The sequence below is a fragment of the Merops nubicus genome, unplaced genomic scaffold (assembly GCF_000691845.1).
Source record: "Merops nubicus isolate BGI_N331 unplaced genomic scaffold, ASM69184v1 scaffold10521, whole genome shotgun sequence".
NCBI classification, from domain to species: Eukaryota; Metazoa; Chordata; class Aves; order Coraciiformes; family Meropidae; genus Merops; species Merops nubicus.
The window spans coordinates 90,108-106,408 of NW_008590282.1; the positions used below are offsets into that span (position 1 = coordinate 90,108).

General features: G+C 50.1%; 1 protein-coding gene across 1 annotated transcript in view; it reads left to right on the forward strand.

Annotated features, from left to right (window-relative positions):
- The window catches only part of EIF2B3 (eukaryotic translation initiation factor 2B, subunit 3 gamma, 58kDa), a 100,159-nt gene extending 90,012 nt beyond the window's left edge, over nucleotides 1–10,147 (forward strand). Inside the window, exon 11 of the mRNA XM_008949877.1 lies at nucleotides 9,932–10,147. Coding sequence (XP_008948125.1) covers nucleotides 9,932–9,984 — 53 coding nt within the window. The 3' untranslated portion in view covers nucleotides 9,985–10,147. The remainder of the gene's footprint in view (nucleotides 1–9,931) is intronic.
- Nucleotides 10,148–16,301: the final 6,154 nt, after the last annotated feature.

Consider the following 16,301-nt stretch of genomic DNA (forward strand, 5'->3'; position numbering starts at 1 on the left):
GTTGATTGTTTTTGTCATCCTTGTCTGAATATTTTTTAGGGTCTATAGATATAATTGAAGGGGGACTAATGGAGCTGTAACCCGTGGTTCATTTGCCTGTTCTTGTAGAGTCCACTGCTCACCTCTCCAAAGCTTAGACCTACTTCTTAATGAGTCTGTTAAACTGTTCAGAAATGTATGATTGACATTAGCAAAGACATATCCAGGTAGATTATGAATACACCATTATGCTGAGCAAGAAAAAATAAAGCCTCAGTTCATTTCCCTGCCTCAGTTTCCTAACCATTCTGGAATTTCTTTGGGCTGGGGGTCAGGTTCTCCTCGGTGGTCTGGGATCTGTCTGCAAAGTTCATGACTTATTTCCTGAACCGTGGAGTCTTTCCAGCCCAGCATGTCTCTTCTGACCTTGGCTGGTCCCGTGGTAAACTGGGCCCTCTCTTTTTTGCTGTGAAAGCATGCCGTGACTTCCTTTCCCCTGCCCAAGACTTCCTGTATCTCATGCCAAGCTCTTACTGTGGCCCTGTAAGTCTGTTTCCATATTCCCCCTTTCATCAAGACTTTGGCTGTGTTGTTCTGTTTGGTAACTTTTCCTTCTTCAAATGCGAGCCTGCATGGCCAGGTTAGAAAAAATCCTGGTTCTCTTGGGTTGGAGCCACCTTTTGTTGCAAGCTGATCACACTTCAGCAGACGTAAGCAGTAGCAGCTGGCTGTTGACCCTAGCCTGGGAGTTACATGTTAGAAACCTCCTCAGCAAAGCTGCATACACCTTCCCAGAAGCTTTAAAAAAATAAAAATACAGCAGTCCCATATTCCAAAGCATCATAAAGTGGAAACAGCCCTGAATCATCCTACCCAGCCCCAAGCAAATCCCACAGTTGACTTTGCTGCAGAGCTGGCTGTGAGCTCCCCGCTCAGCCGTATGAGTCCTGGCCACACTGCCCAGGTGGCTCAGGGTACAAGAGCTCTTTGAGCCAGTGGGGCACTGACCTCCTTTCATAAAGTGAACTCCAGTCCCATGCAAGGAGGATGGCAGGAGAACAGCTACCACAAATGACAGCCAAATGTAACTCAATCCAGCTCTGATCCCTTTCCTTCTGGGGAAGAATATGGGCATATTTAGGGTGGTCCAAATAGTACATCTGGGAGTAATGGGATTGAATTAAACACAAATTAGGTTGGCTATCTGGAACATGTTGCTAATGATGTGGTCTAGTAGGTTGTGGGATAATCTCCCTGGGGATATGGTGGGAGACCTCATCACTTAATAATGGGCTTGGCAAAGCTCTGGACACCTAAATAGAGGGAACACTCCAACACTGGTTACTGGATAGATCAAATACAGCCTATTGCTTTCAACCTGAAAGGACAATTAGAGACACAGGGGTGGGCAGATAACTCAGCAATGACATCCCAGTCCTGTGTTGACTTCTGCTGTATCACAGCACCGGCCAGAGATGGAACTTTTAAGTGCCTCTTAAAGTCAAGGTATGGAGTTTTGTTAAACTTCTGGATTTGCAAGCCATGCCTCCTGAGAGTCATGCTATTCTCTTCCTACTGCTTTTATTACCATGCTTAGGAAGCATCCACTTTCCTTCTCTTTGATACTATAATTTAATGAATTTGCTAGTAGAGGATTAACAGATGGGCTTTCTGAAAGCTACCTCACACAGGTAGCAGTTTGAAAAACATGCTGGTACCTAAGAAAAAGGAGGTAATTATTAAAAGGGTAGGAAATGGCAGGCAGCAGTTCTGAAAGAACTTAATTGCACAGAGTATTCAATCACTCTTTTGAAGGCAGCTATTAGGATCATGCTCCAACCTTTTTGATGAGTCTATTTTTAAAGAGAAGCTCAAAAGCAGCATGCACTCATTGAAATAGGACTATTGAGAGGGAGTGCTGGTGATGGGCCTGTCTGGGGCTCATCTGACTCCTTGAGTAAGTGAGATCAATTCCTAAAGGAGTCTCTAGGCCAGATTTGGCAAGGAGTACATTATACATCTGCATAGGTTAGCCAGGAAGAAGCATATACAGCAAGGTGGCCTAACCTTTCTTCAGAGCAGCACCAAGAACAGAGATGGTAAAGACAAACATGTGGGACAGAACTAGCAAATTTGTTACAGAACTCACCACATATCCCTTGCCTTCATCTCTGCTGCCACTGAAGCAGGAATGTTTTATGCGCATCGGATATTAAGGCGCCAGTGTCATTTGGGGACAGCTTGAGTCATTGCACACCCAAAAAGTGCATTACAGCAGTGTTTTTGCCACAAAGCATGTGTTCAGAAAGGGAAAAAACACCAGCAGCCAGGATGCTGATGTAATCTTAGCTTGGTATCCTGGTACATACTTAGTACCATTACCTCTGTGATCAAGCTGTGTACTAAGACTTCTCTGTGCTTGTTCCTTTGCAGTTTTTATACCACCATATAATTTTATTTTCCTTGGTGCCCTGACACAGTTAACACCCAGAATGAGTAGTGCTTGCTGAATGCAGGGGTTTTCCACATTCCTCATCTTCCTGTCTTTTTTCAGTTTGTATCTGAAGTCTAAGTTACTGTACACTATGCAAGGGACAAGGTGCTTCCTGTCCGTGGCCTTCCTGCAACATTTGTCATCTTAATGCTTCACAACAGTTAACAACCTCATTTGTGCCTCCTCAGTATGAAAATGGTTGAGTTTTCCTCCTGTCTTACAGAGACCTGAGAGACAGCAAGATTCTGATCACCTGCCCATTCATCTAGACTGTCCAGTTTAAGTGCTGAAGTTGCATGTTAGATCTAGCTATTAGAGAGTTGACATTTTAGCCTTAGCATTTTCTTTGTAAATGTTTAGGAGGTTCAGTCCACTGAAGAAAATAAAAGAAATGTTTTACAGGATGATACTGGCCCTTGGATCATTAGCAGTGTCAGAAACTTGAACTCCATTGTACAGCTTTCTGCTGCTTCAGCTGATGGGGACTGATAGTAGCAGGTCATCTTCCTCAAGGGAAGCTGTATCTGCCGTGGAAGAAGAGAAACTCTTTGCCCCAAGGTTTCATGGATGCCCATGGTCACCAGCAGCCCTGAGGCTCGCTCCTGGTGCTGGGAGGAGAAGGCTCTAGTTACTGTAGTCTTTATTGCTCATGCCCCCAGCATCAGCCATTGGGCCCAAATTACATCACCCCTGTCCTGCCTGAGCATTACTGCTGCTTCCCAGCTGCCCGCTATGGCTTTGTCCCTGGACCAGGCTCATCCCATTCCTAGCCTGCTCTTTGGATTTTCCTCTAGCCTTTCTCCCATGGAGATTCTTGGTTTTCTCTTACTGGCTCATTCCCAGACACCCGCCTGACTCCTGCTCTGGTCTGACCATACCTGCTATTTCCAGTCCCCTTGCCTGGCAGTCCGATGCTGCATTTCCTACCCAGCACTCGCCCCCTGACGGCTTCGAGTGCAGTCGGACTGCGTCCCCCGGCGTGGCGCCGCCTTGCCCGGGCGGGACCACCCTGGGCGCAGGCGGGAGGCGGTTCCGGGCACGGTGCTGCCCTAGCCCATAGAGCAGGGGCGCAAGCGTGGAGGAAGCTCTGCCTTCCTCCTGCGCTTCCGTGGTCGAGAGTGCTCACTGCAGACTCAGTCTCTCCTGAGAACATGTGCAAACTGAGATTTTTTTTTCCAGAGGCTTATCGCATAGCCAAAACTGTGTGGTTTCTCACAAGAACAGAAAAAGGCACATATCCAGGGCTGGCTCCCGTTTCCGATCATTTTCCAATTCCTGTTCCAAGCCTGGAGTCCTAGGACTTCTCAGTGAAACAGAGTAAGATTGTTTTATTTTAGTGGGGGCCAAAGAGTGCATTTTTCTCTAATGTCATCCTCTGAAGGCAGGTACAATTTATGAAACCTCCACAAATGAATGGGTGACTGCTTGTTAGGATGTGTCACCCCAGCCAAGATGTAGCAGGGTAGGGACAGGAAGGAACTGGGGGACTTTCTGATGCCTTTGCTGCATTCAAGTAGGGGCAAGCATCTGCTCTTGCAAGATGCTCGTTACCTCCTGGTGAAGTCTTCAGGAACTGAGAACACTTAGCATGACACAAGGTCGGGATCAGAAAGCATGCTGTAGTACAGATGGGAGTTATGAAGGCTCACGAAGAACAGACACAGACTAAACAGTGCACACGTATATTGTGCGCTGGGGTGCAAGATGAGCTGGAGATGATGTAGGAATGGTGGAAATTCATAGCAAAACTGAAAGGACCTATGATTTGTTCCCTGAATTAGCATAACTACTGAGTATCCCTGACAAAGATATTAGTTGGCAGTTAGAGCAGGCATCTTTTAAATAGTTGTCATTTTTGTTTCAGTGACTCTGCAGTGACTACATTTCTAACTGATCCTAATAAGCCCTATTCCAAGTTGTATAAAAATGGTTTATGAGTTCTGGCCTCAGTAGTGGCATAAAACTTCCCTAGAATATCCATCCAGAGCTGCTTTGTCCTCTCTGCTGCCACTGGGGACTGTCACACTTGTGCACACTGTTATTCCCAGCCAGAGAAGTTCAAGCTTCCCGAGTGAGCGGGTTAAACGAGCTGCCACATTAGCAGCATATTGAATGTGAAGTCCACTCACACGGCAGCAGTTCATAACCTTGTGGAAATACTTTTATGTGCTCCACACTTTAAAAAATAGCCACTTGTGCTCTGCTAGTGCTCAGCCATGTGAAAGACCTGGTGAGAACACCCCAGTGGATGCCGAGAAAGGAAAGGGACCTCTACTTGCATCCAGTGTAGTGGGCAGCAGTGTCCAAGCAAATATGGCATCTCCACCTTCTTTGCAGGAAGTGTGGGACAGAGTCTTTCAGACTGACGTTTTTGAGATCCCTGCTTGCGTTTGCTGTGAGGTGGTGATACCCCACGGGAGCACATTGACGCAGAATACTGCCCCAGAATACTAAGACTCCAAGCGTGTTCCCCTCCCCAAGGAGCTTGCTATCTTAGGCACATCCCCAGCTCTTGGTTTCCTTTTCCCTTGACTAACCTTTCTCCTAAGACCCTGACTGACACTTTCCCATACACCTCTCTTACAAGTTCCTTCACTCCTCCATCCATCTGCTCTGCACCAGAGTAAATTCATCTCTGTTCAGACACTGAATTCAGTGTTGCCTTTACTTTAGACTCATCTATTCCCCAGATGGGTTTGTGGGCAAAGGGGTTCATACTGGTTGACCTATGAGAAAAGCCTCAGCTGAACCAGGTGAGCACTGGCACTGTGCACTGGTTGTTGCTGGGGATGATCCCTACTTGCCCGCCTGTTCCATGGGCTGGAGGCCCCAGCTGCAGGCCAGAGCGGATCTGCCTGAAGCTATTGCCAGCCCTGTTCCCAGTGCCCCCAGGGTGAGCTGGACGTCTCACTCCTGGGAGCAGCAGGGGCACCCAGCTCCCAGGGACCAGCGGGCTCAGCCGACAGCCATGCAGCAGGGCTGACATGGCATTTGAGAGAGATCTGTGAGACACTCCCAGCCTTTGGGCCCACAGCACCGTCACCCCTGATGTCCGGTGAGCCAGTAAGTAAAGCCTGGCTGGGGAGAGAGCAGGCCTCAACTGGAAAACCCCACTGCTCTGTAAACACAAACAGATCAGCCCCCATCACCTGCTTCCCTTCTTTATCTCTACATGTAATTTAAAACACCCTCCAGCCTCCCAAAGTCAAGCTTCAGCTGCTTCCCATCCCCTTAAGCCCCTTCAGTTCCTCTCCCCCCCAGCCTGGCTGCTTTTCCAGGGCCAACCATCACTGCAGAGACAAGTTGCTCTTCTCTCCCACTCTCTGATCCTTTCTGTCCTGGGTGAATGTGGTAGGAACCACCCACAGCGTGTTTTCGTGCATGCGTTTCTGCAGCCACCCCTCCCCCCCGCCTGGTTTTTTAAGTTAAACTATCTCTTGCTTTAAAGAGAGCAAATACACAGCAGTGGCTTTCATCACTGCTGTATAATAGAGCAGTAATTCTGTGCCAGGGACTGTTTTCTATTTTATTTTAAAGGGTTTATAAAACAGTGTATGTAATTGAGTGAGTAAACTGAACGTTTTCTGGAGCCCCTGAGGGCTGGAACTTCGTGGTGGTCCTGGGCCTAGGCCCTAACCCTTTTTTTTTTCCCCTCTCTCTCTTTTTTTTTTTCCCTCCCTTTCCCCTCCTTCCCCTCCTCCTTTACAACCCCGCGTTGCCACCAGCAGCAGCAACAGCAATCTGTCTGGGGCTAATTGAGCAAACAACAAGGAGATGCTTTCACATGGCTTTTAAAGGAATGCTCCGGCATCCCCTTTCTGTGAGCGGCCTGGCAGGAACCTGCCAGGAAGGCTGGGGAGCGCTGGGTCCCCGGCCCGCCGGTGGGGTGGGTTTCTGCTGGGCCGCACAGTCATTTCCGCCTCTCTGTTTATTTGCATTGCAGTTTGGTTTTAGCCAAGCACCAAAAGCTGCTCTCTAGCTCTTCTTGCCTTGTGCGTATGCGCTTAAGGGGCTAGTGTACAGTATGTGTAAACAAATGTCTTCCAAAGCAGGAACGCATCTATAACGTGTGACGGGTTTTTGATTTACGCGCAGTAAAACCTCTGTGGACGCCCGGTTCGAGCACCCAGGCCGACTTCAGGCTGGGCTGCATCAGCAAAGTTGAAGCAAAGTGCTAATCAGGAGGTTGGATGTGTTGATCATCTCGGGGTTTCCTTAGCACCAGGTGCTCCCAATCTGAGAAGATCTAGTTGAACATGATTTAAGGTTGCACAGTCCAACTCTAAGGCTGTCTGAAAGTCCTTTCTCTAATCCCGCTTCTTTCTCTGTGGGCTGAATGCATCTGTAACCCTGCCAGTGTCAGATAAAAGGCAGCCTGGTAAGAAATCCCTAATGGGGAGCTGGGCAGGGAGAAGGGAGCTGAGCAGCTAAGCATGTGAGGTACTTCCTCCTCCCCCAGAGTTTCAGGCAGAGTTTCTGCATGAACTGAGCTTGCTGGTACCAGCCAGAGCCACTGGCAACTGGCAGCCATGGCTGATAATGAAACACTATCCGCAGCTCAGCTCTCTGGCACAGACAGTGGAGTCTGAATTCCCTTCCCTCCACAAGGAGGGCTTTGGGAAAGGAAGAGGGAAGCAGGGTGAATCCTTATCTGCCTATCGCATCCCCTCAGGGTGCGGAATCAGGCTTTGTTTCTAGCAAAACCATTCCCTTTATCGCTTAAAAACTTTCTTGGGGATTTGAGGCAGGCACATTCATGTGTTTTCCTTTAGCCTGTACAAGGAGAGATGAGTTTGGTGATTTCATGCGAGTTTCTGAGGTAGCACTGACAAACCAGGGAGGCTGTGTGTGCCCACTTTGGGGAATCGGGGCCACACAGATGAGACATGGTTTAGTGGTGACCTGGCAGTGCTACATTAATGGTTGAACTTGATGATCCTGAAGGTCTCTTCCAACCAGAGCAATTCTGAAACAGGCGGAGGGATGGGAGATGAGGGAGAGCGTGCTCTGATTGCCCATGTAGCTTTGGCTACTCAAACTCGCCTAAACTCACTGCTGCCTCCGTTTCCCTACCTGTAAAACAGGAATGCTCTTATTTATCCACTCTCAAGTATTTTGAACTCATCGGGTGTGAAATGCATAAGGCAGCAACAAGCCTGTCAGTGAAAAATACAAACAGTTTGTACCAGCTCTGCAACAAAGTATGTGACAGGGCCCGTCCCAGCTCCACATGTTCAGGGTAGTGCAGGATGCTGTCTGAAATGAAGCAAGAAGTTCCTTATTAAAAAGTATTGCTACAGATAACCTATATATAGAGCCACAAATTGACATGGCTCTTTATAAGCCTAGATGAAGGCAAGTTTTATCTGCAGAGGCATAACGTAATTACTCTTACTGGATGGTAGCCAGGGTCTTATTCACATCATAGAAATCAACATGAGAGGTAGTCTGCTTGGAGGATGTTCAGGAATGGAGTCACAGGAGTTGCTACAGGGCCTGTTTGATATATATTGGGAACGTTGTTGAGGCTGAGGAATGTTAGAGCAAGAAGTGCTGCAGGTTGGATTTGAAGCACCTTGGCAAAGCTGTGTGGGGTCCAGGACAGGCGGAGAGAGCTGCCGAAGGCTCGACTGGGGGCTATTGGCAGAGCTGTGCTGGAGAAGTTGTGTGGTGCTACCTACATCACGCTTGCACCTGGCACTTGTACAGTCAGCCCCTCATTTTCCTGAGCACTGCATCCACGTCTGCTCGTTCTGCCCAAAGTGCTGGAGATTGGGCTCCACATTGCAGCTTTGAGCTCCAAGAGGTTAGCATGAGGCTCCGGAATTATCGGTTGTCACTAAAGGACTTGATCTGATGATGAAAGTGAGAAGCAGCTTCTTGATGTCCTTATTTTTCCTTTCATGAAGGGTCACCGAAAGGCGGTTGTTTGGCTAACCCAGCTCAGTCCCCCACGCTGAGAAGACAGCAGGATCCATATGACTGTGGCCTTGGGATTGTAGTGAAAAATTATCTTACCACAGTCCACAACTTCTTGAAGTTTATAGAGCAGGTTTTGATCAGACCTTTTCTGGAGCAATAGTTGGCATGGTGCAAAGTAATGTCTTGAATTCCAAACCAAAAGAAGCATCCTGTTGGCCCAGCCACTTTGGGGATTGCCAGAAATTTCTTCATTTAGCCGAAGGTGGCATGTTTGTTGTTTTGCCGCAGTCTTGCAAAATCTGCTCCCCTGAGGGGAGGAGTTTTAGGTGGGTAAATAAAACACAACTGGTTATTTCCATCATCTTTGGCTATCCACCCCTACTGCTAGGTAAGGTGTGGGAGACAGCACAGCCTCCAGCAGTATATCCCAAGACCTCACAGGCCTTGATGCTTTCTCCCAGCCTCCAGAGCCAATTGTTATTCCCGGCATGCAGCAAGGGAGATGGGGAGCCTCAGGGCATGGGTCAAACCACCTGAGCTCCACCTGCTTAGGTGTCCAGCTCCCAAAGAGCAATTTCGATTCACCCACCCCCTACAGTACCCCCAGGACACCCACTTTGAGCACACCAGCTTTGTGTCAGCTCTGCGGCTGCATGCTGGGGGTTTTTAGGCTTTCAGTTGCATGTTTTTATTATTTTGGCTTTAGATCCCTTATTTGCAGTCCTTCCCTGACAAGCTGCTTTTGCATTTTAAAGGGAAGGCTCTTTCAGTACAGTGCATTAACAGTGCTGGGGCAGGGCTGGCACATTAATGGGTCCATTGGGGCTGTGCAGAGCTCCTGGGAACAGGCAAAGGAGTGACCCTGTAGAAACTGCCCCTCCAACAAATTTGCTCCATGGGATTTTGAGGAGAGCTACCCTTGGAGATTATAACTGTGCTCAGCACCCTTGCTTCACGTGAATACTTTTGGAGAGGCTCCATCCAGAGCTCAATCCAGGAAGGAGATGTTTTTTTTTGTTTTTTTTTTTTTTTAAACTGCCAGAGTTGAGTTGAGGTTGCTGGGAAGACCTCATGCTGCCTCGGTGATGGCCTCCTGATGCTGAACAGACCCTCTCCTCCTCATCCTCCATGCAGTTTGAGGGCACACAGCACTCTTTAGGGCCAGGGTGGATTACTGATCTTTAATTTTATGTCAGATCTCCATGCTGGGCATCAATGCCTCAGCCTAGGTGTACACCTGTCAGCAGCAGCAGCAGCTGTCACTTCCTTTGGGCCTCTCTTGTTTATTAGTGACATATATATGTGAAAACTCTCATTAGAGAAACCTCCTGATGTTTAGTCAGTTGTTTAGGCTTTTGGCATGTGTGTGGGGTACTGTGGGATACTGGAGTCCAAAGAAAGGCGGCAAATCCGTGTTTGAATTCCTCAGAATCTGCTATTCTCATTTGTTTTAAAGCTGCAGATTTGAAAAATGCAAGGTCTGTAACACTCCTGCAAAACTCAATTCCTCTTCTTTTCCTCCCTCTCTCTTTTCAGCCAAACATGTTAATGAAGTCATTGTGGGCACCGAACAGCTGATGGAGATATAACCCGAGTAGGTTTTAAAGATGATTTTATGGAAGCCAGCAGCAGAACCAGATGTTCAAGCATCGTAAGATCATCCGTACAGATCAGTACTGGCAAGGTTTACCCTGTCATTGCTCCTTTCCTGTTCAGCTCTCTATTTATGTCTTAATAAAGAAGTATTTACAGAGCGGCGTGTCCGTCAGCCCCTCCCCCCTCATTGGGATGCGCGCGGGTTGGTGCCGGGTAATATCGGTTCCTGCGCGCCCGGCGGACTCACTGTACTTTTCCAGCAGAAGGGAGAGCGGGGACCACACAGACTGTGCCCGCTCCCAAGAACGGCTTAGCCGCCCTCCCTGCCATGTGAACCACAGCCCCGCGCCGCCGTCCCCGGGCCTGGGAGAGACCGCTCGGGATGCTGCTGGTGCATCTCATCAGCACAGCAGGCGGGCAGCGAAACGCAGCCCTGATGTGGGCTGCTCTTGGCAGCCCGGCGGCTTCACCGGCCTCCTCCTCCTCCTCCTCCTCCTCCTCCTCCTCCTCTCTCGTGATGCTGCCCCATAGCACAGAAGTGTTTAAGCTGCACCTCTTCTCTTCTGTAATGTGGTTGAGGAGCTGGGCACTCATTTCCATCAGGGCTGGGTTTGGCCCGTTACTTTGAAATCCTGCCCAAGAGCAAGTATGTGAGAGGGCTGGAGGGCTGGGGGAGTGTCGGGGGGAAGTGGGGCACAAGCAGCAGGTTCCCTCTGCCTTGTTTTGGTGGTTCTTGTCGGCCCACTGTTCCTAACCCGAGGCAAGAGGTCCCTCCCTGCGTCTAGATGACCTGCGGCTGGCTATCCCTGCCTCTGTGAGATGACTCGAGCGCGCTGCTGTAAGACACACGGCCATGTGGTCAGGGGTTGTGCCAGGACTGTAAAGCACCTGGATGGGATTGAAACACAAGCTGTTCTGTAACGTTTGTAAATTGGACGCAAATTCCTACCTAAAAGCTGTTTATTAGAACCTAGTATGATTCAACAGAACATTTATCTGCCACTGGCAGTTTGACATCCAGAGGCGCTTACAGCAGCTGGCTGGGATGGTATTTCATTAACTGAAGTGATAAATTTCAAATATGAGTTTCATGGGCACTGGTGTCCCTTGAGGAAAATTACCATTTCCTAGCTAATTTGACAGGAGAGAGATTATAATTCAGACATTCTCTGAGTTTCGTAAACAAAATCCCTCCTCTGAAGGACCAGATCAGGATGGAAAGTAGGGATGAGGATGAGCTTCGAGCTCTTTGACAAGGTGCAGAGAGAAGAACTGCACTGCAGTTCGGCTCCAGCTCTGTGCTAGAGGTTTTGCCTCGCGTATGTGCACTGACATGTTCCTAAGGTACGAAGCCTTTTTCATCCAAGAATCGCAGAGGCTTCACAAAGGTTAATTAAAGAGAGTTCTTGTCTCTGTGTGCGGCAAGGGAGCGAGGCATCCATTTTGGGTGTGTAGAAACAGAAGCAGAGTGGAGCGTAATTACCTGGCTTTGCATTTCACTAGAAGGCTGTGGCAAAGCCGAGAGGTCCACAGGGACTTTGACTCGGGTCCTTTTACTTAAACACAAAGCCTGCTCCCCCTCTGTTCTTAGGATACATCTTAACTTCTTAAAAGTCCGCAACCCCTTACTTAACAGCTACAGCTTTACCTCCTTGTGCCTTAATTATATGTTAAAGTCTCAGTCCTTTTGTTTAGCTAATTGAAGAAGAGGGTGGGGGGCTCTTTACTGTGTCGGTTAGAATTTAGCATTAATTTAGTGTTCTCTGACACTTGAAAACCTGGCTGGGATTTGAGGAGTTTTCTTCTCCTTTTTGCCTTTTACGACCTGCAGGTGTTTGGTGTGAGATAAAAGTAGATCCCAAAGTGAGATTTCACAGCACAAATTATCAAAGTGAAGATTCACTCTTGATGTATTCTACGTGTGTGGCAGTAATTATGAAAAATAATTCAGGATAATAGGGCCTTCAGGAATCCCAAGGCAGGCACTGGGAGGTTAACCCTTCCTCATCTAACCTGGTCTCCACACCACTGTCATCATCAGGTGAGGAGATGATGGGCTGAGTCACGCAACTTTACAAACCAAGTGATCAACGTTACAGTCTTCAAGAAAATCAGGGAGACAACTGAGGAAAGGAAGTTCTGTTCCCAGGTACTTTTGGATGTGACTGTTTGGTCCTAGGTCGCACAGACCTTCGAGAAGGTGTTACTGGTACAGGCTGGTCACCAATTTTGAGGAATGGGTCACCTCTCAGGTACCAAGTCTTCTCACTTTGCTTCTCTTTGACACCCAGGCAGCCAAGGATTACAGCCTGTGCGCATCACAGTGCTGTTAGCACCAAGGTGGTGCTTTGTAGGCAACGTTTCTCTGAAAAGATGGAACTTCCTGGCTCTGTAGGTGCTGCGCTTTTTGGACAGGCTTGTCCTGAACACTTCCTTGGCAGATGCACAGCTGGAGTTGATGTGAGAAGGTTCTTGCAGTGGCATGTCACATGCTGCTTCTGCACACAGTAAAGCAGAGGCTTGCTGTGATGCCCAGTGAGGTCCCCAGCTGGTACCACCTCCAGCTCCTGGCTTTCATTGAGCAATGTCTTGTCAGCAGCTCCTAAAAGTTTTTTTTCTGTGATCAGAGCAGCAGGATGGCACGAGTGCAGAGCAGTGGCAGTGTGTGCACACACCTGGCCCGCACTTCTTCCTGTGGGTCCTGCACCCCTGGCACACTGGGACAGGGGCATCTGAAGCTCTGCCCCTTGCTCAGGCTCCTGTGAGAGGTGGGCATCACCTGCAGCAGCTCTGCAGTGAGGTTCTTCCCAGGATGTTTGCAGCCAAGCCCATTTGCAGGACATGGATTTGGGAAAAGCATTTGCTGGGCAGTTACAGATACCCAGAGCCGTGGCTTTCCTCCCTCAGCCATTCCTTTTTGTTCTTATAGGTGGCTGTTGTGATCTTTCAGGAAACAGCAGCTCATCTGACCCCTTCTGCAGTCAAAATGAAGTGGATGACTCCCATCTTCCTGGCAGCCTTGGAGCAGAGCTGCGTGAGGAAGAGGTGAGCAGCCAGCCATTCCCAGGGACACTGGGCTTCTCACCCCGGTGGTGTTCAAAGGGACACAAAACCTTCTTTACACCAGCTTTTCATCTCACTTTTTGGGACACATTTATTGGCTTGTGGGAAGCAAGGGGAGAGGAGCACCAGGCTGAGCATCATATGGCCTCAGGTCTGCAGCTCTGGCTCCCCTATCACCTATGAAGTTGATGCTGTGTATGCAGCCCTAACAATAGGACTCTCCTGAACCTCTTGGAGCTGGACATTGTGAAAATTCACCAGTCTTTTAATACCTCTGGCCATCACAGTTTGTCGTGCAGAGCCATGTTGCTTCTGCTAGCTTCTGCACCCCACTTTTCTTCCTCTATCTGCCTGGAAGGAGTGTTTTTCACCATGCTCTGCCTGTCCTTTGGATTTTGCTGGTAGGACCTTCTTGTCCTGGGAGACCAGAATTTTTCTTATAAAACCCTGCAGGTCTGGGGATCACCAGTGTTTTCAGGAAGTGCCTTGCTCCCTCCGTGAAGGCCCAAAAGCACAGGATGGGCCAGTGGTTGCTCCGGTCTCTGCCCCAGTGTCCTGCTAAGGGCAGGGTTAGATCGAGCCCCAGATGGGGCTCGCAGAGGCGTTGCCAGCGATGGTGCGATGACCACATGTTGCATGGTGCGTGCTGTAACCCGTCGGTCCCGGGACTCCACAGTGGCCATCGGTGCCACCCTCCTGTCACACACGGCCATTCCTGTGGCCTTTGGTCATTTGTTTTAAAGGGCTGAAGATTGCAGCAGACAACAGAGGCTGTGTCACTTGGCATTACAGGTTGCGCACTGTGCCCTGTCCCAGCTCCCCCAGCGCCATGAGTGAAGTGCAGGGCACGGGGTCCTTCTCCCTGGGCAAGCTGCAGGGTTAACTCAGGGACGTGGAGGTTCCTTCAGTGGGGTCCAACACCCAGCAAACCCCCGGGCAGCTCTGCAGGAGCCGGCCTGTGGAGGCTCGCTCACTCCCAGCCGGGCGGCCGATTTCTGAATCCTGTTGGTTTTCGCTCCAGCTCCCGGGAGCCAAGGTCCACAGCCGCGCCTGTGCCTCCCAGACGGGCCGGCAGACGAGAACTTCCTTCCAGGCCCTATAGACAGACATTTTATATAGGTTAAAATACGCGTGTATATAAATACAGAGAGCGAGAGCTTGGGAGAGCCCGAGTCTAAATAAACTTGTATGTTTAAGGCTTTTAAAATGCTAATGTTGAATTTCAGGGGAGGGGGGATGCAAGGGGATTGTTGGACTGAGCACCAAGACAGCTGATGAGCTTGGATCGATGCCTTTACAATTCAAGGAAAAATGGGATAGTTTGGGAAGGAAAAAGGGATTTTCTTGTTTTTGTTTTTAGTACAAAATAAAAGGAGCTGCTTTCTTATTTGCCTCCCTCCCCCAGTGCCAGAGCAGCGAGCGACTGGTGTTGTATGCATAAGCTATTCCTTTGTGCAACATCTAAATGGTTAATTGTGTTTGAGGAAGATGTACGGGCGAATGGAGGGACCACCCAGCAAGAGACAGACAAGAAAGAGCGATCTCTGAAATGTTTAACCAGAGAGAGAGCAAAGTTGTTTAAAAATATTTAATTTACAACATTCCACACTGCTGATTATAAATTGGCCGTCCAAAAACACTGCTGCGTGCGGGGAAGGATCCAGGGCAGCATGAAACAAATTCTTGTGATTGTTTTTCCTATCTTCCTACCTCCTTTCCCTGGGGATTTTAACCCTGGTGTGGATGTGGGTCGCCCCAGGCAGGGAAGGCACGACCGCCGTGCCCTGGGACCGGGACCGCCGGCTTCCACCCCGGTGCTAACACCTGTGCCCAGCGCTGGGGCGCAGCCGCCTGCCTGCGCTGGCGGATCTGGGGAGGGGGGTGAGGTGCCACCGGCGGGGGCGGGTAGTGCCAGTGGCAGCAAAGGGCACATTTCAGATGGGCAGCAGGTAAAGGTGCCATAGCCCCTTTCCTCTGATTTTTACCCCAGCACTGGGATTCCCCCAAAGCATCCAGCCACGCATTCCCGGGCAAGGAAAGCTGGGAATATCCCAACAGTGGGTTGGGAGACTCAGGGAACCAAACTCAGCCAGGCTGTGCCACCCATGAGAGATCCCTTGGCACCGTGGTGGTGTCTGCTCTTTTGGTCAGTGTTGTTCGGCCACGTCACCCAGCCGTTCCCAGCAGCGCTGGCAAGGAGCTGGGACCCGGCTCTCACAGAGTCATTGAGCAACAGCAGCTTCTCCCCCAGCTCAGGCCCTTCTGCAAATGGGGTGGTTGGTTCCGGATGCCAGGAAGAAGGGATTTGGCCACACTCTGCTCATGGCTGCCACAGATCCACGGCTGGCTTTGACGCACCCGGTGGCCCCAGCTCTGTTCCCAGGGCTGGGGCTGATCTGCAAGGAGAGATGGTTCCTGCTGGGTGGTGGCCAGGCCATCTCCCCCATCACCTAGGGACGGCTTCTGTTCCCCAGAAGCCTTTGACGTCCTTTCAAACCTTCATAGACCCTATTCTCCCTGTGGCAAGGGAGGTCTGGGTGAGTAGGCTCCTGAGCTCCCTATCACATTGTCCTTGGGAGACTGAGCAAGCAAAGGGGACACATGGTGGGGGTCAGCCCCTTCTTTCTCAGCTAGCAATAACCACCATCCACCCTCACAGATGTCACCCCAAGGGGTTGGAGAGCCACCGTGCTAGGGAAGGGGGAAATGTGCAGCACCCTGACCAGCGAGCCTGTGCTGCAGAGGGAATCTGAGCAGAGCTGAGGGACAGGGGTATGCAAGAAGAACCAAGATCCCAAAGCAGTGGCTATTTTTGCTGCAGATCCCTCCTTGGCATGTCCTTGAAGATCCTGCATTGGAGAGCAAAAGCCCCAAGTGCTTTCTCACCACTGCTGCCCCCGGGCGCTAGCCATGCAGCCAGCTCCGTGGGAGCTCTGGCCACTGCAGGAGGCAGCGGTCTTGCCTGCTTCCACCCGCTCTCAAGGCAAGAAGGGGGCACAGGGAGGGCTGCGGGTATCTTTGCTGGGGCTCGCCACAAGTTTCTATCCCCTAATCAGCCGGGAAGCCTCGCTGGCCACCTGGGCGCTTCCTCGCGTGCAGCAAAGGCCTGTGACAGCCCAAGGAGCTGGGGTGGGTTTGGCTGCTTGCCCCGGTGGCGAGCTCGGCTCTCGGTGGCTGAACCACTCGGGGCCTTGCCAGCCCCAGCCGGTGCCGGGAGCGAGAGCAGAGACAAAAGAGCTTGTGTCCG